We start from the raw sequence: 27,394 nt of genomic DNA on the forward strand, positions 1-27,394 counted from the left end.
ACCATATTTTAACTTAGGAACTAGGAAACAAGAAACAGAGTTCAGAGAATCAGATTCCTCTCCTTTTTCCTTCTCGTGACCACATGAATACACACAGGTCTTCATCTAATTAAATTCAACCCTCAAAGTTGAGATATATATATATATAGAGAGAGAGAGAGAGAGAGAGATCAAACTACTTAACAGCAGTAAGTATGCCAGATTGTGGAGGATCACATACTAAATACCATATATATATATATATATATATAACAACTCACTAGTTATTTACTTATCGTTTTTACACATGAACTCAAGCAAAATAAAAGAAAGTTATTAAGCTCCGAGAGACCTGCGACTAAAATGCTGGTAATTGCTCCTTGATCTCCTTGAAGTTGGAAGGTAGATTATAGATTCAGAAACTGGGGAAGCATTTTTGCAGGATGAATAAATGCTGACGAATCCGAAACGATCACTGATACTTCTGGAACCTTTATTGTTGTTAGATCTTCTCCCTCCTCTGCTTGCAGCATTATTACTGTTCCAGAAAGCAGGACTGCTTCTGCCACTCACTTGATGATCATGATCTTCTTCTTCATGATCGTCGCCGCCCTTTGAGCATTCAACCATGGCTGCAAAAAACGGATCTCTTTGAAAGATGCTCGGGAGAGAGTTTTTCTTCTTGAAATTGTAAGAACTTGTATTAGTTGGCGGAGGCAGTGGCAGGAGTTTCATGGAAGATTCCTGAATAAGCTTCTTCCTGAAACATGTTTGTTTCTTCGGAATTCCAGGAAGAAGTTCCCAAGAAAATGGCACGCCGGAGAATCTCAGAGGAGAATAAGGGCTAGGCTCGTCCACGTCGTCGGCGCCGGCGAACAGTGATTCGAGGGAGGAAGATGAATTGTATGGTGAGAAGGAGGAGGACGAGGAGGAGAACGACGGAGTCCGACGAGACCACTGCTGCTGTGGCGGCGGCGGGTGTTTTCTGGCGGCGTGGAGTTGTTTTGGGAGAGTTGCAGAAGAATCCATGGAAGGGAAAGAGAGAAGCTTTTGAGTTTTATTTTTATTGGCTTTGGTGTTTGTTAGGACAATTTATATATGCACAAACATGACTCAATAAATTCGACGTTACGTTTTCTCTTCTTTCTCAAATGAATATTTGACGGATCGTTAGAGAACAAATAAGCAAATTACAGTTACGGCCCCAAACTAATGTCTAGTTACAATATTGACCCATAAATTTTACATAAAAAAGCAATATAAGCCCATAATTAAAAAAAAAAACCACTAAATCCTATTTCAAATTAATGGCAAAAGGTAATCATAAGACAATAGTAGATGTTGATATGTCTAGCCAACGAAGATCGGTTTAGATGGTAAAATCTATTGTTAATATAAAGATTTTATTAATAAATAATCCATAAATAATTTTATAAACATTCTTTAAACTTTGAGATATGCTATATTCTTAGTAAATCAAAAGACCTTAGTGATGAAAAGAAAATGATATTACCAATAGGAGGTTGGGTAGTAGAAGAAGTTAATTGATGAATAATATAACTAATGTTATAAATATTTTTTAAATTGTGAGATCTGTCATGTATTTTTAGTAAATTGGAAGACTTAACTTGTGAAAAGAAAATAATATATGTTAATTTCTCATGGTATGATAAGTTAAAATTTAAATTCTTATTAGAAGAAGTGTATATATTTAATGTTTTACCAGATTTGGAATATGATCACATGTGGGCAATAAAAAACTAAGAAAATGATGTAATGAACGAAGGTTTTTTTTGGGGGGGGGGGGGGGGGCAGAATGGAAAAATGGAAAAAGAATAGAGACGCAAGGAAGAGGTTGAAGAGAAAGGGAAGGTTTTAATGAGTGTGATGAAGGAGGAGGGAGAGAAATGGAAGGGAGGGAAGCGAGTGATCGTAATCACATGGAGAGGGATACACGCCGCCCCAACCATGAGGCCTTGCTCCAGGCTTGTCTCTTGTGGGCTTTTTGTTGCATTTATTGTGCATTTAACCTCTCACCCTAATCTATTCCCCATCTCACACCTTCTTTTTGCTATTTTAATTTTTATCCTCTCAATACTCAAAATGTACTTAATACACTTCAAATGGTTTCTGCAAGCCTGAAGGCTTTACAAATATGTTTCTTTTTTTAAAAAATACATTTACTCCAAACTTATAAGTTTTTCAAGTGTATGTACATACAATATTCATAAAGACATGACAAGATCCATACATGAAGAATATAATATCTGTTTATTATACATAATTTGTATGATTAAGGGCAAATGCATCTTTTTATGAAGAAACATATTTGCATTTGAGACTTTTGGGCCTGTAAAAACAATTCAAAATATATTATGTTTTAGGTGCAATTTTTTCTTTTCTAGAGGCTTAGGTGTGATTTTTTCCTTAATCAAAACCCAATGTAACTTCGGTTATTGACTGATTTTTCTATATAAAAAAATTTCAATATCTAATTTCATTTTAAAGCATTCAGTTATTAATCCCTTAGATAGTAAGATGAACCAGGAAACGAGGGTATATCTTTAAATTTTTTTTTACTTCTGCAAGATATTATCATCCTTATTATATGCATCCAGTGTTATATTAAATTCAGATCATTCTGATGAATTTAAATCATTTAAAATTTTGAATTATTTCCTGTGAAAATTATACTCAGAAGATTCTTTATATTTTATAAAGTAAATGAGCTAATTACTTCATGAATTTTAAGTCAAGTAGCATTATAAATTTTGAACTCATTTATTATGCAAATTATTCTCTTAACTTTTAAAAACAATATAACCTAATCCTTGCTGTTAATAGAAATTAATTATTTTAATCATTAGTTGATTAAAAAAATGACACAAGAGGATATAAAAAATCATAGAAAAGAACCAAAAAATTACAATAACGGACCCAAAAATTATAGGTGATGATTCAAAAAAATATAAAAAAAGGACCAAAAATGTAATTTTTTAGGTTAGTTTTTATTATTTTTTGATCAACCAACGATTAAATTTAACTTTTGTAAATGATAGAGATTTGATTGTATATTTTTTAAAAGTTAAAAGAATAATTTACATAATAAATAAATTTAAAATTAATGATGCTATTGGATCTAAAGTTTGGGGCTAATTTGTTACCTATTTTCTATATTTTATTTTCTCAATAAAAATAAAAATATTTTTTCTATTAAATTATTGTTATTCTACTTGTTTTTTGCCTGAAATTGTTGTCATTCTAATCAATAGCATGAGTGTTACTTTTTATATAAATATATTATTTTTTTAATAGTAAGAGATGACGGAAAAGTAGTTGGAAAAGGGAGACAAATTGGATTGAAGGATGAAAATAAATACGCAGGGTTAACTTTTTAACTGTCGTTTACTTTACTTGACACCGCCTACGTATGATATCTATGGCAAGTTCAACAAAATTGACCTAATTTACTTGAAACTACCAAAGCCAACTACATTAAAATATTAACGCACTTGTCCCACAGAATTAATCCTTCAAACCAAACCAAAGGTTTGACTTATTATTTTGGTCTCTGTCTTTATCAAGGTTTAATCAATCTATAAATTTGTACCTACGGTTCAAAAAATTATACACCCTCCGTTTAATATTATAAACCACTTTTATATTTTCATTGTTGACATGAAAATTTTATTAATGAATGATTTGTAAAAATAAATTTATAAGCGCTATTTGAATTTGAAGGCATATCCTATAGTCTTAGTGAATCTTTAAGACTCAGCTCACTTAAACTTTTCTTTTTATAAAAAAATAATTAGTTAATGACATTTAAAATTACACATTCTTAATTTCGATATTTACTTTCATTTAATTGGTTGTTTCAATAAAAAAAATCTCATTAACTAATGGGAGTTGGGTCTCATGGAAGAGGTTAGTTTATCACAATATGGCAAACCAAGGTTCAAATCCTCACTAAGAGAGATTTTCACATTTAGTGCCGGACCATGTCTCGAATAGGATTACTTCTAATAGAAAGATACATGTAAGCAATAAAAAATCTCATTAATTACACCCTTTATTAAAGGGTATTTTTGGAAAAAATATATTAAATACATTTGTTTGGGCTAAAATTGAAACATCACTTATAAAGGGTTATAACCTAAAGTAGGCTAAGTAACTAAAAAGTGAAGCTCAATAAGTAATCTAAACAATAAGGCCAGTCTAGATCCTAAAAGAATAACTTAGTTAGATAAGCACAGGTCCTCGAATTCCTTAAGTCTTAGAGCCACCACTTAGATTGTTGGTATATAAGACCATAACTTCAATGGGCCCCAAATCTTGCGAAGACATGACCATTACTCATGAGTATCTCAAAAACACAAGTTGATAGTTAAATAATGGAATGCATTAAGAGTAGACCATGCCATGAATTTCGCAGATTGCGCATAGTGAATCCCCAATAGTTCGTGAATGAATTCCAAATGTCATGGGAGCAACCACTACTGCTAAGTCATTATAAAAGGAGGAGCAAATCACAGAAGACAAAGAACAACACAAACCTAAATATTGAAGTTTTTCACATATGTAGTTTTTAAATTCATCAAATAGTTATACTTGTAGCTTTACTTTCGTCTTTAGCTTGTAACCTTTTGTGCTTTATAATCCTTTAGCATTAATCAAACACTTATTATTTCAACTCTTGTGTATCTTTTACATTCGGGTAAACTGTGATAAGGGAGCTCGAAGACCTTTTGTTATCAATTAAGACTCAGTGTCTCTAGCACTTTTGGTAATTTTATTATTTTCGATGACCCATTTGTGGCATGCTTGGTGGGACATTGTGTAGCAAAATGCCAAGGATTAGGAAAGATAAAAAGATTGATGAAACATGTGCTAGTTCTAACAAGCCAGAAGAAAACTATGCACTTGCAAGGTTAGAACTATTAATACCTGACATTGAGATAAGTGGACATTATGAGCACATAATGTCAATGATAATGAGCAATAACAGCACAAGCCCTGGGTTGAAACCAGGAAGTGAACAGGTAAACCTTCTAAATATATCTAATGGTCCAGTAGCAGAAGTTTGCATGGAATCCATGATTGCGTGGATAGACATACGGAAGAAAACCAAAAATTCTTTGCTATCTCTCTAGAAACATCAGAACATATAGAGAGAGAGAAAGACAGCAACTAATAATACAAGCTCTGCACAAGGGAATGAGGAACTTAGCTGTATCATTGAGAGGGACACCTCTAGAAGCAGGCTCAAACTTGAGGTTGCATGGAGGACAACAATTAAGGATTAATACAAATGCAAGCCCTTGGTTTTTTTAATAAAACTTATTTTAAAATTATCTCTTATTATTTCAATATTTAAATATTTTCTCCCTCTTCTCTTTTTATTAAATAAAAGATATTTTTGGAATTTTTTATTTGAGAAATTAAGGTATTCACAATTTTTGGGTACATATACAGACAAGTTAAAAGAAAGAAAGTTACACAATTAGATAAAAACTATTCAAGTGTAAATTATATTGCTAGTAAATTTATACTTAAAAATGAAATACTTCCTCGATTTCTAAATATAAGAGAAAAAAATTACATCACACAGTTTAAGAAGGTTAGTTAAACATAATAATTATGTTTGAAAATAAAAAAATGAACTCAAATACCCTATATCAATAAACATTAGAGCCAAGAATAAGGGCCGGGCTTGGAGGCCCTATTTAAATAAGAATTCAAGTTTTAAAAATTAATTTTTTTTAAAATAATCACACTTGAGGGCCTGGCCTTAATAAGTCTTATAAAAAAAGGCTTGGGCCCGAAAGGCCTTTCAAATCCTGTTATATTATTATTAATTTTTTTCTTTAGTAGAACATGTATTTGAAGCTAAGGACCTACTCACCTGAAGCCCTGATCTTACACGTGTTACGTTATTGTTAATTTTAATTTATTTCAAAATTAATTTAATATAATTTAATAAATATCAATGTGCAATATACAATTTTTGATTTTTTTTTATTTTTCTATAATTATTACTCTCTCCGTTCAAAAATATAAGACATTTTTAACTGAATCTCATCCCTCAATAAAGTAATTAGCTAACCCTATTTTTTTATATTTACCCCTATTAAACACCCAACAATAAATATGAAGTCATTGTCAATAAGGGCACTTTTAAAAAAAATATAATAATTATACCTTAAAAGACTAAAAATGCCTTACATTTTTAAACGGAGGGAATATGTTTGTGTATTTATAAAAAAAGAACTATTTTTTAACTAAGATTTGAATTTTCTTACTAGACTTCTAAGTGTTATTTAATTTTTAAAATATTATGAGGATTTTTTTTAATTTTAGAATATTTTAATTAATTTATAGTGATTAATTTTATTTTAATTTTTTTAATTTTTTTTAGAATAAGGCTTACAGGCTCAACCTTAAGCCTTTCAAATAAGGGCCAGGCCTCAGAAAAGAAATAAAAAATAGGAAATCATGTTGGATAGGGAACTAAAATTTTAAAGTTTCTATCCTGATATGGACCGAATGAACTCGTTTAAATTAATGTAGATAGAAGAATTACCTTTTAATTTTTTGAACTTAGGGTACGTTTTCTTCAAGATTTTAGATCTCAGGAGTTGACAATATAGAGTTACTCTCTCTATCGGTATCCACACGAACAACTCTCTAACTCGAACAGCATGCTAGCGCTCCTAGTGTCCGTTCTTCTTTGAATGATATTTTTCCTTTCTATAGAATGTTTCATGGCTTTTAAAATATTTTTACCGTCAAAACTTTTCTAAATCTCTCCTCTTTCATAATGGACGTCCCTATCTATATATAATATAAGGATCAATATTTTCATCTTTCACTTAAACGCCCATAAAAATTTAATTAAATTTATCTCATAAATTTAATTTATGATATCATATCTAATTTAAATTTATCTTATAAATACAAATATAAAACTGATATAATATTCTCTCATATCATGTTAGTTATTAAATTTAACTTATCATATAAAATTAAATTTAAAACTAATATAATATAATATATATCACACATACATATTATATTATATATATATATACACGAATATATATACATATATATTTCAAAAATATATATATTTAATTTTATATATCACACACACACACACACACACACACACACACACACACACACACACACACACACACATGATATAGATAGACACATGCGCACACACATATGAATATATATATATATATATTGAAATATATATATAGAATTATATTTTATATTTTATATTTCATATAAATTTATATATAAATATTTATCAAATAAATATTTTAAATATATATATATAATTCATTTATCCTATATTACATTCATTGCATTTAGACATATTTCAGATTCAATGAACTTGAATATTATAGCTTGAATTAGGCTGTTCTTATATGCGACCCTGTAGGCTTATATAAAATTGGCAGTAGGCTAATTACGCTATTAGCTCACAAGTCACAATTGGCTTCTAGCAAGATATTGAAATTACCCAATTCACATGGGGATTGATGATGCGATGCAACCTATCATGCAACCGTATCAGATCTCTTTTGTCATGCGATATTTCGATCAAGTATGAGACATAAAATTATCATTTTTCTTTACCTAACCGTTACTTTCGCGATCTCTAAGTGAACTGACAGTAGCAATAAAAAAAACCTTTTCATTATAGTATGGCCATACATTTTTTCAGTCTCACTCATCAAAGGGCCCAATAATATCTCTTACTTAATGTGAAGGACAAATTCCATCTTAACCACTCATATTTTTCTGTATGAATATCACTAAACTCAATTATAGCCTTTATGATCACCAGGTCAAATGTGACTTTTGACTAGGTTAAAGTTCAATGGTCATCATATAGGAATCCATGATGATTTTAGGTCAAAGGGCTTAGTGATATAGTTACATATGAGATAAGCTTATAACTTGTACCATACAGCTTTCTCATAGCGGGTTGGTTCAGCACCTTGTATTCTTTTAAGTGCCTATAACTTTGATTTGTATCTCTATAATTAATCAAAGTCATACTAGTCTTGTTTCATCTATGATCCCTCATAGATGACCGATTAGGAATATTTAGGACAATCACTATAGTTTGTCAAAAAATATAGTTATGATATTGAACATGTAATTATATGATAATAAAAGAAAAATTTATTAAATAATTATATGATTGGCCCTAGGACACAATTTCTAACAAATTGGACTTAAGGACTCAAACTCTTATAGGCCGGGCTCTTAAGGGTCAGGCCGATGAAGGCCGAGCCTGCTTGTTTTCCAGCTCTAATAAATATAAGCATGCATTAATTATTTTTCATTAATATAAATTATGAAGAATGATTTAGAAAATGTATAATAAATGCTCATTGAAATATGTGATTTTATTTATATAAAAAATAAATAAAAAGTGATAGTTTTTTATATAAATAAAAATAAAAGAAGTATTGTATTAAATTTTTTGTCCGGAAAATATATAGCTGTATTGATTTAATTCATCGAATCGAGAAAAAAAAATTTACAATAAAAGGCGCATATAGTTTGATCCAGCTAATCAGTGATCATATGCATTAAATGGCTGAACGTGACCCAAGCTTTAATTTATTACGATTTCTATCAATAAATTAAAAGCCAAAACAACGATGGGGATAATTAAACTGGCATTGATGGCATTCATTTAATTGAATCAATATATATTTGTCTTTTTTATTTTTGGCCAACGAATGAATATTTGTGACTTCATTTAATCTTAGATTAAATATAGGATGTGAAGTTTAGTGTTCCTTATAATACACACACACACACACATATAATTTGATCCTTGACTCTTATATTTTGTTTTTTAAGAAAATGATACAATGATATTTTCCATTTCATTTACATTATTTTTGGCCTAAAAGTTTATTTTCATTCATGTTGTAAATTATTTGCATCTATACAATTTTAAAACTCATGCAAGTAGTACTATAATTTTTTTTAAAAAAATTGTACTATATTCATGAGTTGTAAAAAATACAACTTATTTCTTAGACTTTATTTTTTAACATACGAAATTCACACCAGTGTTAATTAGAAGCCCCAAGTTAAGAATAATGTTTATACTGTAATGACATTAAATTTTAAATTTAAATATTTCAAATAAGTAATGACCAAAACTTAAATAAACATTTTAATTTTGGAGATGGTGTTTAAAGTTTTTGTTTGTTCATGTCTTTACAAATATTTTTAAAATTTAATATATTTTGTGTAAATATTTTGAATTATACTGATTTCTAAAATTAGATTGCCTATTTCTATGTGTTATTTTTTACTTGTAAATTGCTTAAAAATTATATTTAAAAATTTAATAGTAAATTTTTTTTTTAGCAAAATATAGTAAAAAATTTAAGTAAACCAATTTAAACATTAAAATTATTTTTCAGTACCAAGGTTCTATGAAACTCTTGGAGCGTATATATTATCCAGTTTAAGAAAATTTATAGATTTAAATAAGTTTATAATAAATTTCCAAATCTGTATTGATTAATTAGTTTTTCAACTGGATGATTGACAGGTCATGGAGTAAAGTTGAATTGGAAGCATGTGGACTCGCATTGTGGCAGTTTGATAGTTTTTTTTTTTTTGAAAAAGTGACAAGTATAGGGTTCCCATAAAAATATTAATATTAAATTAATTTTTTTTAATATTAATGTTCCCCAATTCAATACTTCTTCTCTCATATTTTAATATTAAAATTTTTGATTTAACATTAATATTTTTACAAAGTTTTTAATTGTCACTCTCCTTTTTTTTTTTTCCAGTGGGGGGATCTTTAGCATGTATGTAACATATTTTATTTATAAATCACCTACAATATGTTTTATAAGAATTAAAAAAATTTAAAGTTTATTAACTCAATCTAAAAAATTAGTAGCTTTTCAATTTTGTTCATGTTAAACATTCATATTTTAATAACATGCTTTCTTTTACAAATATTTAATAGATGATGAAAAGAGAAATTTGTGATAAAAAATTAATAACATGACTTATAAATAAGATAAAAAATATATTTTTTTTGCCTTATAAATAGTTAGAGCTGTCAATTAGGGTTAAACCCGTTGGATTGACCCTTTTAAACCCAAAAAAATTCAAGGCCAAGCCACTATAGATTATAAAATGACAATCTTGGCTTTAAGCCCTAAAATAAAAAGGCTAGCCTTTTTAAACTCTTATATATATATACACACAAAATTTTAATATTAAAAAAATTAAATACTACATTAATTCTAAAACTCTAGACTCATTTTATAAGGACGAAGAGGAAATATATAAAAAGCTTGATATCTTTGCTATTGATGAGACTCCACAAGAAGATGACATTATGTTGATGTTGATGACAATAAAAATCATCAATATTTAGCTAATGACTAGCAAAGTCTGATTGCTATCAGTGTAGATTTTGTGATGTCATTTTTTATTAGACTTAAATTTTTTTGTGTGTATATTAACTTAAATTTGTTTTTCTAAGCTCAATGTTATATGTAATATTTTTTTTTGAAATTTTAAATATATATTTTTATATTTTTAAATTGAAAAATGAAAAAAAGGGTTGAGGTCCTGAGAACTAAAGGCGAGTTGGCCAAAATAGAGCGCGCGCGGGGGGTAACGCACACACAAAATTTTAATATTAAAAAAAAATTAAATACTACACTAATTCTAATACTGTAGCCTCATTCTATGAGGATGAAAAAAGAATATATGAAAAATTTAATATCTTTGCCACCTACGGGACTCACAAGGAGAAGGATGGCATTATATTGATGTTGATGATAATGAAAATGAAAATTATCAAGATTTAGTTAATGATTCTGGCAAAGCTGATTGTTATCAATGTAGATTTTGTAATGTTATGTTTTTATTAGACTTAAATTTATTATTGTATGTATTTATTTAAATTTATTTTTCTAGACTCAATATTATGTGTAATAATTTTTTAAAATTTTAAATATATATTTTTAGATTTTTAAATTAAAAAATAAAAAAATAAAGCCAGCCTTTAGCCCTAAAGTCTAGGGCTGGGTTGATAAAAATAGAGCTCTGAAATATAATTGAGCTTGATAAGATTACTCCATTTAAATCCTAATCTTTTAAAGACTGACCTTATTGGCAGCTTTATTTCTAACGGATATTTTTCTGTTAGTAATAAAGCTTGAACTCACTTCTTGCCAATTGTTGAAATTTATTGAATGTAAAAAGCATTTTTATTCATTATTATATGAATTATAGATAATATGAGGAAAGTGTGTGATGACGTTGGTGATGCGAAAGAAGGAAAAAGGAGTGGCGTGTGAATCCAACAACCCAACAATAAGAAACAAAGAGTGGAATGGGCATATGCCACCATGTGATGAGGATAAGAACGTGACCAACCTATAGTGGCTTTAGCCTTCAATGCATATAGTGGCTGTCGTTTTACACTTTTCTTCATTATTTTTTTTACACCGTAGAAAAAACATACCAATTAAGCCACATGAAACTAGCTCAAATGATAAGAGTGGAGTGGTAGTATAAAGAGACTGGACATAGGTTGGTGTTTGAATTTGTTTTGGAGCACTGGGCCAAAAATAAGGATAGGCTGAAACCCAATTTAGTTCTATAGAATATGAGCCCATCAGATAGTTAGCCTTGACAAAACTAAATATAACACTCTGTTTAAGGAGCTTAAGACTCAATCTCGTTCACTCTTTCCACCACCCAAAGTATATGGCGCACTTATACTCGCCTCTCCACATGATGAAGCTCATCCACAGTAATACAGTGGCGTGAATATCTGCTCGTTCTGGCACCGATGTTCAAATTTAAAGGGATGTACCATTGCCATTTTTAACAACCACGCGACAAGTGCATAATTGAAGGTCTCTCAACATTCTATGCAATTAACCCAATCAAATTAACTTGCCTAGCGTAATGCTCAAACTTTGACCTAACCACACCTCAAGATTACTTCACACAACTCTCTTAGCCAATTCAGCTTCAGGCCCCTAGGCTACTTTTACTTTATTTTCTCTTTTGTTTAACAGAGCACTCATTGTACTTATACATTAGTAATACAAGTCAAATTTATGTGTCATTTAATGTACTCTTAGCTTTTCGCTTCACTTTGGCACTCTAAAGAAATTGTAGTAAAAATCTTAAAAACCTACACACATTGTTTGATCTAACTACTTATCTTGAGGATTTCCTCTTCTAGCATGCTTGACAAGCCTTGGAGGGGCATGGTGCTCTGAACAAAAACCTAAATCTCAAAATTGGTTTATGAAATTCTAATAGCCAAATAAAATGAACATGTCCTGTAAAAAATCTAGCACATAATTTTATATTTGTGAAGAATGAATCCTCTGAAGTTGAGAATCTGTAAATCTCATGAAATTTATCATTTTAAGAATGAGATACAAAATTTTATACTTTACAAAAAAAAATGAGAAAATCAAAAAATACAAAAAAATATCACAGAAATCATTAATCTCAAATTTAGAAGATTTAAATTCATGTATGTGTTAAATTAATCCATGGCTCAATTAATATAAAATGCTGTTTTCCAATTAACTTTGGATTTTTTTTTTGGGGGGTAATAATGCTGTTTTCCCATCAACTTGGGATTGATTTGTCATTATCTTGACTCGTGCAGTCGTGCATCTCGCCCGTCATTATCCTGCTCCTAAATATGGCCTCCAAAATTGGCCTAGTATATTGTGTGTGTGTGTGTGTGTGTGATTTTTTATGGTGAAATTTAAAATCTATTATTTCGTTTTTTGGGCTCAACGTAAAAAAAAAAGGCAAAATATCAATAAAAAAAACCTCCAAAATGATTTAATTTCTAATAAAGACTTGATAAATCAGTTACTTGTTAAAACTTAAACTTTACTAGTTAATCGTTCTCATTTATTTGTTAGAAATCATTGTCAAATATTAAATCATTTCAAAGGCCATCCATTGATATCCTCACAAAAAATATTAGGACAAAAAATTCAGGATAACAACAATTCAATTTAATTAAATGGTTATAAGATATTGTCATATAATGCTTAGAAAGAAATAAATCTCAAATTTTTAGAGAGAATACCATATGTAAGGAGTGCTTTGATAATAAAAATTGTTTTGAATTATTGAAAAAAAATATATCTTAATAATTTTTAAGTATTGAAAAAATTCAATGAATACAATTATTTTGAGTGACTGAATCCAAATCCATCCCCAATTTCAATTATTGTGCAAAAGGAGACATTTAATACGTTTTATAATTTTTTTATAGCTCACTTTACATTAATGTTATATTTTATTTCAAAGCATGAATATTATTCTCTTCTATAAAATTAATTTGTGTCCCATTAATCTGAGACACGCGCAAGACCCTGAGAAGAGTCGTGAAGTTGGGCCTACAATAAAATTAGCCTGACCAGTCGGGCTGGCAGGAGTCCGCAGGATGATAATTCCTCTTTGTTTTCTTGCAATTTGCATGTCTAAAATGGCCGTAGGGTTTGGCCCATATGGTATAGTTTATGTGGGCTCAGGCCTAAAAGTCCTTTATATTAAATTTAGTTATTGATTAAGCTCATCGTCAAGTTCTGAAAGCTCTTTTTTATTTATTTTAATTTTTAATTTTTTTAGAAGAATTATTTTTTTACATTATAATATTACAATTATTTATTTAAAATATAAATTATAATTTTCAAAATTAAAAATAAATTATGAAAATACTAATTTTAAAATACAAACACATTCTAAAATTTAAATTTAATTTAAAAATTTAAAATATCTCATTTTTTGAAATAAAAAATAAATACAGGTTTAAACAGATAGTCCAAACCTGGACCCTTTTTCAGGGCTCAAACTAACTAGACTTAGAAACTCTTATATATATATATATATATATAAATTATCCAAATTTTCATGGCTCAGATCAGGTTATAAAAAAAAAAAAAAGACTTAAACGGTAGCCTTATATTTGTTCCCCCCCCCCCCACAAAAAAAAAAAAGGGGTAGCCATATAAACGGCCGCTCCTTCCTAATCTTATTTTTCTAATCTGAATTAATAAATATTTTCCTTTTATAAACAAATCAGTAGAATGCAATTTATTAGGAATAAAACATAGAGTTTAAAGTTTACGAGAGTTTTATATCTGGAATAAATTTTTTGTTCAAGCATACACATTCTCCATTAATCAATGAAGCAAGTACAGACTATACTATTGTCCTGAAAGTATAAGATTATCATAAATTGGTTGGCTCTATATGCTATCCATGCCTGTGTACTATTTTGTATTGATAATTTTTATTATTATATAACTCTAACTTTCTAGGTTTGCACATTCAATATAATATATATAAGGAGGGTTTATCTTCTTGTTCAAATGGCCTTCACCATAATTAGCCGAGCTATCCATTAATTAGGCCTTATGGTCATTGAAGTGATACATATAAATGCGCACTCATCTGCCAAGCCGTGCCAATTAATTCATCTATTTGAAATTGCCACTAAACATGAACATTTTTTTTTTTAAACAAAGCTTCAAATCTTGATTCTAACGTATTTTGAGGAACTAGTCCTTATCATTATATCCAACTTTATTTAATATTTTTTTTCCTTGCTTTTGCTTCTTGTTAAATTTAAATATTTAAAATTCGATTTTAGCAATTAGAAAAGAAAGACTAGGAAGGCTAAATTGCCACTGTCTTGGAGTAAAGTTAAGTAAATTAAAGGTTATTGATACAGAGGAAATTGCAGATTACATTTTTTTCTGGGAAAAAATTTCTTCATTTCTTCCCTCAATATTGGGTACAAACTTAAACATTAAAAGGACTAAATTTAAAACTTAAATTAATTTATACATCAATCAAATTTTCTTCATAAGATTCAACTTTCTTCCTCTCTCTCCACTTACAATTGGTAAGAATCTGAACCTACATGGTCTCAATTAATAAACTGTCAAGCCCCAAAATCTGATCCTTCCATTTCTTACTTATAATAATTACTTATTTTTCTTTCTGCATCATCATAATCAACCTGTGTGCATGTTAGAAGACCCTTATATATATATATCTTCAAGTCTTGATCTTCCTCAATGCAAGGTAAGCCAACATTCTATACCCCATAAACATCATAACCAGAGCCCCAAAGCTTACCCAAGGGTTTATCTGTCCCACCACGTCTTGTTCCACAAACTTACAGTGTCCTCTATCACCCACTATTCCTCCATTGTTAAAGCAACCCAGAAATTCTGAGATTCTCTTCCCATTACCATACTGAATATAAATCAGAAGCCTGTAACAGTAAAAAGTTATGGATACGTACTTGAGCCACCCCATGCATGAAGGCACCTTGTGAACATAATACCCACCGATCAACACAAACCCTAGCATCACCACGGCGGCCACCGTGGAGGCCTGCTTGGCGTCCATCATTGCGGCGCCGAGGAAAAGGCCAAGTCCCTGAGACACGAGCACGTAGAAGAGAACGACTAGTACGGTGAGTAAAAAAGACCACAGGTCTGGCCTGAGACCGCTCATCCAGTAGGTGACGGTGAGGAAGATGAAGGGGAGGAGGAGCTCCATTGGGAGGTCACCGACGATCCGGGCGGTGAAGTAAGGGGAGAGAGTGTACATGCCGGAGGCTCGCTCCTTGATGAAGATGGCGTGGTCTTGAGGGAAGGCGAAGACGGAGTTGAAGGAAGGGAAGACGCCCCAGAAGATAGAGATGAAGAAGAGGAGGCCGAGGCGGTCCTGGACGTCGCCGTAATCAGAGTGCCACCACATGAGGCCTGCGAGGAGGGAGGCGGCGAGGACCTGGAAGACTCGGAGAGGGTTGAAGGACTCGTGCTTTCGCTCTTTGAGGCTTCTGTGGAGGAGGACGGTGAACTGGTTGAACCAGTTAGAGAAGGAGATGGTGTTCATGAACTTACTGTATCTTGCTTGATATCTGGATCTGGTCGTCGTGGTTTCCAGGGGATGAAGACGACGATGATGAGGGGATTGAGGAGAGTGTTTCATGCATGGGTCGGTACAGTTTAATATTGCGTCTTTGACTTTGGGAGCTAAAGTTGCGTTGTAAGAGCTGACTAGGGTTTGCTTTATATTTGACTTGTCTCTTTCACTCACTGTACTATCACCTTGACAAACACCTGCATGCAGAGAAGGTTCGAGATTCGTTAATTAACTTCTTATGGCTTTCTTTGCTTCCAATTTCAACAATCAAACTAGGATAATCAGCCACACTTGAAGATCAATTGGAAAAGTAATTATTTGGTCCCAATGTACCTTCAACTCAATCTTTATCCAATCCTTGAATTTTAATTTGAGTTGTAAAAGTTAAAATTTAAAAGTAAAATTTAGAGTTAAAATTAAAAAAAATTGAGTAAATATAAAATAATAATAGTATACTGATGAAAGAAAAACAAAAAGAAAATCGATAAGTTTAAATGTTATTGCATTCCTTAAAAAATAAAAAAGGGAAAAACAAGAATGCTTTACTTTGCTTTTGGCTGGCAAGAATAATGGGTTATTCGACTTTATGACAGAAAGATTAGAAGCTAAGCCACGACACGACAACACACACAGAGAAAGCTAGCATTCAACCTTGCTACGAAACATTCTTATGAACCCAAGGCCACGTTATCTTTATCAATTATACATATAATAAAATTCAATTCAATTAAAAAAACCATATGTAAATGTAACATGGAGAGCCGAATATATTTTCACAGAATCAAAAGAAAACCAAAGAATCACACCCTACACAGAGAGATGATAAATACGTGTTGTGTGACTTTAGTTAAGGGAATACTTATGTACTTAACATTATATAATTAATATACTTATCAAATCATATCACTACAAGTGGATAATAATGTATTAATTAACTTAATAACAAGAATTTATATAAAATAAAAAATCTACATATCTTAATTTAATTAAAAACAAATACCATAAATATATAAAACTAAATATATAAGTTTTTCCTTTTGATTAATTGATTAGGCATTTCGTTATTCTTAATTAAGTGTCAGTTTTATGTTGGGCCGTAAGTAGTGGAGGTTGAAAAAGCTGATTTGTGTTTGCTGTAATTATAAATTAAACAATCCAAGGTGAGTCTCCACTATATAAGATTGGTGCTGTGGCGGTGACATCAAGGTTTGGGCCACGGCCGGTTGTTTCCCCTTTGATTTTTTGTATATGTGTAGATATGTCTATATATATCAAAATATATATTGGTTCTATAAGGTTGTCTATTTCAAATACTTTATGTCAAATTGAGCTTCACATTTGTCGTGTTTTATAAGGATGAATTAAAGGCAGCCCAACACGTGGAGGCATTCAACAGAGATTCTAACATGTAATAATATAATTGAAAAAGTTAGAGCAATTCAAAAGTGAGAAAAGGAAATAATTAAAGCGACCATATATAAAGGGCATCATCCATCCATCATCACATCATTTTCAAAACAATATAATTGCGGTCAAATTTTGACATGTGTACTCATCAATATGGAACATCCCCTTGTAATTCCACTCATTTCAAATATAATAATTTTAATAAATTAAATTACTTTTTCCCCTTAAATTTTACCCTAACTTAAGAACCTTTCCTTATACAAAGAAAGGGAGATATACAACGTAAACAAGTCAACATTCTTGTTCAAACTTAGAACCGCCTCTTTAGGTGACAAGCAGCAGAAGTAGATCATATTTTAACTTAAAATATTAAGATTGATGTTTATGAGTCATTATACTTTATTACATATTCGTATTATTTATTAAAATTCTATCTAACGTGGTAATTTTTTTATCGATTTAAGTTCACTCCTACTTGAATTGAATAACTTAATATAGATATGCAACATGTATAGATATCCAACATGCAGGCGGAAAGAATGCAAACATCTAAATACCAGAAAACCCAAGTGATGATTATGATAAAAAAGAAAAACCAATACTCCAGGAGTGCCTATATAAAACACCCATGAACTTTTGTTTCCCAATAAGATTCAAGATAACAATGGTAGATCATATCAAGATTATGCTTAATTATTTATGATAAACCAATTGATTCAAGGGCAGAGCTTGATTCAACGTGCCACTTTTATCCAAGTGTGCTGGCTCATCACTAATTAATTTTTAACTTTCTATAACCAACATACTCCTAAGTTTGATGATTTCTCACGTTATCAGTGTCGTCATCAACTCAAAAACCACTAATAATATTAATGATCACGGTGCTCAAGAATCAATCAAAAGAGAGGCACAAAACCCAAACAAGCTTTTAAGAATCAAGGGAAAAAAATAAAGTGTCCAGTCAAACAGCACTAAGTAATAATACTACTATATTATTGCACACTATTAAGTATTAATCAATTTGCAGACCATGCTTAGTGATGCAATACTGTTAAAACACTATAATGAACACTGATACGTAACTGCGATATCCATTATTGCCTGAGCAATATATATTTCCCAGCTTTTCTTTGCCCACTTTCTTCTTTTGGTTTTAACCATAAACAATAAATTAAATTGGTGTGACCCACATGGAGAACTTTTCAATGATATTTATGTTGATCTAATCTAGCTAGCTATTTTAACTAGTCCTACTATATTTATATATCTATCCATGTGTGTGTATGACTAACGAATAACAATAAAGATAAGATTCGTTCAAGGAGAGACAGGCTTTTGATTTTCATGCTTTACTACTTTACTGATCAGTTTGATTTATTTTGTTTGAACTTGAAAAGAGAGGAAATAAAGAATAAGAAAAATTTACTGTTCAAAAATAAAACCTTTAATTATTGATATATTTTTTTCTCTATGCATGGATCCACCTTTAATATATATCCCCACCAAATGTAGTGGATACTTTTGCAATAATTTAAGGTATCTATATGTATGTGTAGATAATTTTGATCAACCTTTAAATAAATTATATCTGTATAAAATCAATGACAAATGACATATATAAAACTTGCAGGCTTTAAGACACATACATATCTGCAATTAATTTGCTTTTTGTCTACTTTCTTCAGTAGGGTTTTTAGGATAAAAAGGCGCATTTCATTATCCTAACAAATCTAAAACACGCTAACAAAGGAATGAAAAATCAATAATCAATAGTAAAAGATATGTTATAAGTCGAGTTTCAATCTTGTGAATAACAAGCTTGTTTCATAGCTACAAATAAAAAAAGGCATAGATTTTTTTTGAATTGAAGAATCTAACTTTTTTAAAAAAGTATGATATATATAGCCTCCACTAAGTGTTGCTAATTAATATGGTATGAAATATGTCAATTTAAATGCCTATTTCCAGCACGACAACAAAAGTAATTTCGAATCCAATGGATAGAGTGCAAAAGCACATAAATTATTACATGTGATAGATGTTATATGTATAGTTGGAAAAGATCTGTCTGGCTATAACGAAAATAGGGACCAACCTCAAGGCCTATCTACAAGTGTATGATCATAAACACATCAATTATCTTTACAAAAGCAAGGAATAATATAAGTCCGCACTCACACAAACATGACACGTAACATTTGATATTGGAAATCTGAAACTTTTCTTAAAGGCTAGTAGTATAATTTTCCTTCATTTCCATCACCTTTTATAGCCTTCCAAGGAAAGCTTGTTCTTGTTTTTATTTTTATTTTTTAAATCAATTAGTGGGTCTAGCTATTCTGTCACTTCCCTGTCCCAAAAAAAAAAAAAAAAAACGCCCCCCCACATTTCTGTGTGTCTATTGCGTAAGTCTTCTTCCATCTCCTTCATAATTCATCACCTAAAATTTATCTATAAAATTCAAATTTTATATATTTGTCACACATATAATATAATTGGCGAGCTAGCTTATCCATATGAAAATTATTTTCTATTTGTCATTTTTGCCAACTATATATATAGTTAGCGTAAAGGAAGATCCTTATAAGATATGTTTGGTTGGAGGGAGGAATCGGTGGTTATAATTATTGTTTGGCTTTGTGGAAAATTAATAAGATATTGGAACGAAAGAGATCAAGAACGAGAAATGTCAAGCAAGTCAAATCAGTTTGGCATTTGAAAGAGAGAAAGAGAGAGTGAGTGAGACAGAACACAACACTGTGTCTGTGGCTAAGGCTCAGAGAGGCAAAGAAGATGTGAAGCGGAGTGACAGAGAGTTCCTAAAAAGAAGACACGTGGTATCCACATGAAGGAATTTTCCCCACTCACAGTAAACCCTTTTACAATTGCGTTCAGTTTCAGTGGCGATGAGCAATACAAACGATCCAGATGTATCAATTTTATTTTATATTTTTTAAAATAAAATTATAAAATTTTAATAATTTTACCTTACCATCAATCTGAATAATATAAATTTAACTTGAATGATCTAACTTAATATTAATATTTTTAATTTTTATAAATTAATGATCTGAATGTACACATTGATGATAAGGTATATTTATTAAAATTTGATAATTTTTTATAATAAATATAAATAAAAATAAAAAATATCTAAATCTGAACCAAGTGCTCATGAACACTAAAACCCAACAACGAATGCTTTTACAATTATATCATCAATTACTATTTTAAAAAAAGGAAATATCTCAATCTAATTAGTGGATTTATTTTAAGATATTGAAAATAAGACATGTCGCTAAACCAGTAATTAAGACACTGATTTAAAAATTAATAATCAAAATCATAATTGAATTATAATTAAACTGATTATTAATAAAATATTTTTATTGAAATAGTTGTAGAACTAGTTCAATAATCAATTCAATTCGACGGGAGTTTACATGCAGAGTTCAATATTATGATTTATTCTACACATTGGGGAACTCTCATCTTCTCTGTCATATTCTCAAACCCTAAAATATAGTTTACTATTACTTCTTTTCTAATGCAAGCAACACCACAATGGGCAAATTAGTATATATAGCTGGCAAAAAAAAAAAAATCTCATACTTATATATATACATATATAAGTTTGTATATATATAAGTATGATGGTGTTTCTCATTTTACAAGGATAGGTTTTACTTCTTAATTATAGAGTTCTCGTAATGTTTCTATCTATATGTATAGACCGTGAACATAATCTTATCTATATGGATTACGAATGATATAATTTGCAATATAAAGAAATCATCAATCAACAAAGTGTTGCTCCTTATTGCTAACAATTTTTTTTAGCAAGACTTTCGATATCTTAAACCTGTTCCAATTTAACTAAAGGACTCAGTAGGATTCAGACTAATTCAAATTAAACTGAACAGGACACAAAGGATAATAAAGTTCTCCCACTAAATATTTGTTGCTAGCAATTATGACAAACAAGAATGTGCCGGGAAAATAAAGCATGGGATGATCGAAGAAGTCACATAACATATACTCTCTTCATTAAAAAATGAAAAATATTCTTAATCAAATCTTATTCTTCAATAAAATAATTACTTATCTTTAAACTAACCTTATATTTCTATATTTATTTCTATTTAATAAGATATTTTACTCTAAAATAAATATAAAGTGATTTATTTAATATGGATACTTTAAAAAAAAAGGCAATGACTTGAAAGATTAAAAATACCTTATATTTTTTTATATTTAACTTCTTAGAGAATGCTTTACATTTTTAAGGGAGGGATAACTCCTTATATCCTGTTTATAAAAGACTTTCAACATGTTTTACAATTTTCAATGGAGGTCAAATGAAAAATTTATAATAAAAATTTGATGAGATGACTTGTAAATAAGAAAAAAAATCTTCTCTTTGTACCTTATTTTATAAGGCTACAGGGAGTATGTGTGTGTGCCTAATGATCTTTTATCTATTTATTTATTTGTTATACTTATTCGTTCCCTTCATGATCCCACTCATTCTTACCCTCTGCTGTCCCTTCATACCCTGTCCCTATATTCTTACCCCTGCATACAGCCACAAACACTGAATTCTTATTATTTAATTTCTTCTTAATCTATGTCTAGTGACATTTTTATCATGCTAAAACATGGCTTAATATTTTGTTGTGTTTTCTATTTCTATAACCAATAAGTAGGCTTCAAAGTGGCAAACCCAGGATCATTTTTTCACCTTATTTTTTTTTAAAATAGATCCTTTCATTTTTTTTTTCAATTTAATTTACAACATCAATTATATTCTTTGAGTGATTTACAATCCTTCAAAGCTGAAAATCCTTGAAATCTCAAAATTAACTTCACACACTTTATGACTTCTAAAATCTAAATATTCACCCTTGTATTCAAAAGGTCACATTCATGGCATAAAGTCGATTCTGTATCTACCTAATTTCTTAAAAAAGGAAAAAATTATTTTATCATATTGCAAAAAAAAAAAAACAACAATTACGACTTATCATAGCCCAACCCACAAATGAGATGAAGACGAAGAAGAAGATAAAAAGGACGACGTACCGTTAGCGAGATCAAGCAGAAAGTCGGCGGGATTCATGGCGAAAGACGGCTTGAACCCAAGGGACTCGAAGTAGTTCATGGCTTCACTTCCTTTCCCGAAATACACACACTGTCCTTCCGATAACACTAAGATCTTATCGAACATCTGAAACACTCTGCTCGACGGCTGGTGCACCGACGCCACCACCGTCTTCCCCTTCTGCTGCGCCACCACCGTCCCCAGCGTCGTCACCAGCCTGTGCGCCGCCGTCGAGTCCAACCCCGATGTTGGCTCGTCTAGTATCAACAAGCTCGGATTCATCAACATCTCGTGCCCTATACTCACTCTCTTCCTCTCTCCTCCTGAAACCCCTCGTATATACGCATTTCCGATGATCGTGTTCTCGCATTTCACCAGTCCCAGCTCTGCGATCACCGAATCGCAGACGGCTATCTTCTCCGCTTTCGAGAATGCTCTCGGCAGGCGGAGAAGCGCGCAGAAGATCAGCGTCTCACGGACCGTGAGATGAGGATAGAGCACGTCGTCCTGGGTCACGAACCCGGTTCGCCGGAGAATCGGTTTGCTGAGTTTGCATCCGTTCGCGAGGATCGTTCCGGTGAGTCCCTGCCCTTGGATAAGTCTCCCTGCGAGCGCGTTCAGGAGCGTAGATTTCCCGCTCCCCGACGGTCCCAGCACCGCCAGGATTTCTCCAGGAGACACTATCCCCGTGACACCGTTCAGAATGATTTTCTCCTGCGCCGCCGTGGATCTCCCGTCGGACACCGACGAGATCATTCGCTTTATGTTGCTCCCTCCTTTCTTTTTCTCCACCTTTACCCTGTATCCCACGTCCACGAACTGCATGAACAAACACCAAATAGAAGCATAAGATATAAAAGAATGGATCATTTGGTTTACATTTGATAATATTGAATGCTTGATGAATATGTATATGTGTGTGCGTGTATATATAAGAAAGAGAGAAGAGTGTAATTTGAACATGTTTAGTACCTTGAGAGTGATTGGATAAGAGGAAGATAATAAAGGAGGAGATGTAGGGGTAGGGGTTTCTTGAGAGGTAAACGGTGCTGTTGGTGGTGGTGGTGTTGGCATTGTTATGCTGTGTAAACAGTGTGAGGGATTTGAGTGTGATATATTGAGAAGACAAGGATGTGGAAATTGTGTATATGGTTTAGAGAAAGGGAGACTGATTGATTATGTGTGAATGAAGAAAGGAGGTCAAGGAGAGGAAAAGGGATATATAAGGAGGGAGGGCGAGCACCCATAATGGGAGAGCCACGTGGTGAGAGAGAAGGGAGGCTACGTGGCAGGTAAAGGAGGGACAGTTGGCAGCATCTTGAAGAGGTTCATGCAAAGTGCCCCACTTTCATTGATGCATGATGCTTCAATATATAATTCCTTTTTCACTCGTGTGTGTCCCGACTTCTTTTCAAAGAATTTCTTCCGGGACACAAGTCATATAGTTTTTTACCGGCCTTAATTATAAATTATTTTTAATTTTTAATATTTTCATCAAAATTAAGAAAATTTTTAACTCTCATGTTTTTAGCTTTTTTTTCTTATTAAATATACATATTTTAAAAATAAATTATTTTAACATTTAATAACCTTCCTAATATTTAATATGGCTAAAAGGGTAAAATTAGATGAACATAATAAGTGATGCCATATAAATATGATTAAAACAACTACTCTCTCCCTATTTTGATGGAGTATATTATTTTTAAGCATACTTGATATAAGAAATTTAATATCGTATCAAGAGTCATTCAATCGAGGACAAAAAAACAAAGAGAAAGAGAGAGAGAAAAGAAAAAATGATGAAAGATGAAAAAAAAATAAGAGATTAAAAAAGAAAGAAAGAGAGAATGAGAAGAAAAAGAATAAAAAATTGAATAGATCTGAGGTTTTGAGGCTAAAAAAAATACAAGCCCAAGCAAAAAGAAAAAAAAATTAAAAAAAATAGAGAAAAAAAGTAGTAGAGAAAATATTAGAACATAAAAAAATCCTACATTTAAAAGATTAGAAGATAGATTACAAATATATAAGCTTAAGAAGTATTAAATCAAATGGCATACACTATTTGTTTAGAGTATATTATATTTAAGCATACATTATTCTTCTGAAAATATTTAAGTATCTAACAACTATTCTCTTCAATTCAAAATATAAGCATCTTTCAACAATAATTAACACACCAATAAAATCATTATTCTTCTGAAAATATATTTTTCTTTTTCTTTTTACCCTTAGTCCTAAGTACCGATAATAAGTGAGAAGAAAGTCTTAAATTCAAAATAAGAATCCAGTTTAATAAATATAAATGGGTAAAATGAGAAAAAAAAATTCTACAACTGCTAAGTTACTTATGTTTTATATAGAAGAAAATGCATACACACACTCCGATATATATATATATATATATATTAAATTGGAGAGCACATTAATTACTTATCTAATCATATTTACAATTTCCTTTCAACATGTTTTATTATAATCAAGAAAATTAAACATTAAAACTTATTAACTTTATCTAAAAATTTAATAAGTTTACAACTTTATCCTATTAAATATACATTATTTGATAACATACTCTCTTACAAATATTTAATGGAGGATAAAAGGAGAAAATTATGATTAAAAAAAATACTAACTAACTTACAAATAGAACCAACAAGATTTTTCTCTTTGCCCGGGAGTAATATTTTTCAATTTTATCCTAATAAATTTTGAAAAAGAAAATTTAATTATAATGTAGTGTTTTTTTTATGACTCTTGGAATGTTATGTTTTTATCTCTTCAATAAGGATAAAGTTGAAATAGTATTTTTTTAAAAAAAAAGAAGAAAGATTTAATGAGTGTTAACTATGTTTTCTTAAGTGTGACATAAGATGATCAAAAGTGACTTATAATAAGCACTATGAATATATACTCCTTTTGGCCGCATGATATGATTCTCCATGTTATATTGGTTAATGATGAAAGCAAGTAATTATATAAAAGGAGAAAGAGGAAGGGGATGGAGGAGCAATGACACAAGATATTAATGAATGAATGCGGTCGTCAGAGGTTGAAAATGTGAAAGGTACAGAAGCATGAGTTAGCTGAGGACAGCATGTTGTTCCTTAAATTCTCAGCTAATTAATAATTCGCCTTTCAGATACTGCATATACATATTTTCTTTAATTTGATCATCTAGAGGTGGGCGAGGCCAGAGGGAAGAAGAGCTGATGAATAGTAGCAAGTGGGACAGTTTATGTAACATTAATTAATTGAATTGAGATCAGATGTATCGAAAATGGCCATCGCACCATTTATTCAATACGTCATGGGGAAAAGAGAGATTACAGCTTCCTTCTCCCTTTGGATATGTATGATCCAGCACTGACCTTTTGAAAAAAAAAAACAAAACTAATTTTGAAAATCGGGTCATTAGTCACTTCAACCAGTTTAATAAAATATTTTGTTTATGACAATTAGTTTGATTCTAGTTCATCTATGATTTTAACTACCAATTCTTGAACCAAATATCTTTAACTGATTTAATGACCGGTTAGATTCTTGATACTTTGCCAAGTAAATTTGAGAAAATCACTCTCTGGTTATAAAATTACAAAATGACTGTGAAGTTTCACGTTCTTTATTAAAAATTAAAATTGTCAATCACTGTTGAAAAATACTTGTTTTGATCCATATCATAAAACATTTGTAACTATCTTCTCAAAATTAAGAAAAAGTGGTTAAGTCATTATTAATTTTGCCTGAGAATATAATAAACTTTCAATTTCTCCCCCCTTTTAAAGGAAAAAAAAATAAATTTGCTTTACATTCCTCTCATAGCTGATGAGTTTAAATAAAAAATATATTAGAATAATGTATTAATACCATATGCCCATATCAATTAGCTTATACTAATATTAAGAACTAAAAAATCTTTTTAGAAGACACTCTAACTATAATAAGCACTGGAGGGAGTCAACAACTAATCTAAAAGTAATTAATAATTTTATTAAATTAAAGAAAGTTAGACTTATGAATGAATTTATGATTTTATGAAATATTTTTATATTTAGGTGGTTTGAGGGAGATTTGAAAGTGATTTTTTGGGAAAGTTTTGGTGTCTGAATTCTGTGAGTGGAAATTAAAAATTTTGCTCAATGTAGGAATAGAGATGTTCACAAACATGACCAAATCGAGACATCTCTATCTCAAAAAAGATTAAAATTAAATTTTTATCTTATATTTCATCTCATACTAAAAGTTGTCATGTCCCGTCTTGAATCAAGACAAGATTGAAACAAAATTAAGACATCCTACTAAAGTGGATAATGTGAAAAAAAGACTTAGATAATAACATTTATTAAAACATTAAATTACATAACTTGTTAGGTTTAAAATCAAAACAATACAAATACATAAATCATGACGACTTAAAGTTAATTATTGAGTTGCATTAATCATTAGTACAATTCTATAAGTTAAAGTTAAGTGCACATAAAACATAACATATTATGACAACAATTACAAGAAATTCCTTCAGGCTACAAGGGCAACATAAATAGACAAGTCAAGGAAAATATTAAGTTATTATTCTTTTTCTTTAATTAAGATATTTGAAGCTATAGACTCTTTCAAAAATAAAACTAGAAATACCCAATATAAAAAATTATTAAATAGATAAATATAAAAATAAACTATATTAAGTTATCAAAAAAAGAGTAAATTGTGTTAATATAAGTAATTGATTGTTAAAAAGAGATTATCTTATATTACTTGCTCTGGATAATTAAAATTATTTGTATCAAGACTTTTTAATTTTGGATAGAGATTATGCAAATATTAAATTTACTTATATATTGATATAATTAATGCCTATTTTTAAAAGAATACACACACATAAATAATATACAGGGCGAGATG

General features: G+C 30.3%; 2 protein-coding genes across 2 annotated transcripts; both read right to left on the bottom strand.

The window, feature by feature from the left end:
• Positions 1-216: 216 nt before the first annotated feature.
• LOC129293144 (uncharacterized) lies at positions 217-1,050 on the bottom strand. The gene has a single exon (XM_054930947.1). The coding sequence runs from the start codon at positions 1,006-1,008 to the stop codon at positions 316-318; it is 693 nt and encodes a 230-aa protein (XP_054786922.1). The 5' UTR covers positions 1,009-1,050; the 3' UTR covers positions 217-315.
• Positions 1,051-14,737: 13,687 nt separating this feature from the next.
• On the bottom strand, positions 14,738-23,675 carry LOC129285703 (ABC transporter G family member 25). The gene is made up of 3 exons (XM_054921513.1): positions 23,465-23,675; positions 22,474-23,311; positions 14,738-16,181 (listed from the first exon to the last, which is right to left on the bottom strand). Exons 1-3 carry the CDS (start codon positions 23,564-23,566, stop codon positions 15,106-15,108), a joined length of 2,016 nt encoding a protein of 671 aa, XP_054777488.1. The 5' UTR covers positions 23,567-23,675; the 3' UTR covers positions 14,738-15,105.
• Between the last annotated feature and the right edge of the window lie 3,719 nt (positions 23,676-27,394).

The sequence above is a fragment of the Prosopis cineraria genome, unplaced genomic scaffold, assembly GCF_029017545.1.
Source record: "Prosopis cineraria cultivar Desert tree isolate PC_DT_omini unplaced genomic scaffold, ASM2901754v1 PC1, whole genome shotgun sequence".
In the NCBI taxonomy this organism is placed as follows: Eukaryota; Viridiplantae; Streptophyta; class Magnoliopsida; order Fabales; family Fabaceae; genus Prosopis; species Prosopis cineraria.

What these genes read in the sequence shown, in the direction of transcription:
- LOC129293144 (XM_054930947.1), bottom strand. Translation starts at nt 1,008, where the DNA reads ATGGATTCTTCTGCAACTCTCCCAAAACAACTCCACGCCGCCAGAAAA.
- LOC129285703 (XM_054921513.1), bottom strand. Translation starts at nt 23,566, where the DNA reads ATGCCAACACCACCACCACCAACAGCACCGTTTACCTCTCAAGAAACC. An exon ending in CTTATCCAATCACTCTCAAG is followed by an intron (nt 23,312 to 23,464) that starts GTACTAAACATG and finishes TTGTTCATGCAG; the next exon opens with TTCGTGGACGTGGGATACAG. An exon ending in TCTGCTTGATCTCGCTAACG is followed by an intron (nt 16,182 to 22,473) that starts GTACGTCGTCCT and finishes CTCTGCATGCAG; the next exon opens with GTGTTTGTCAAGGTGATAGT.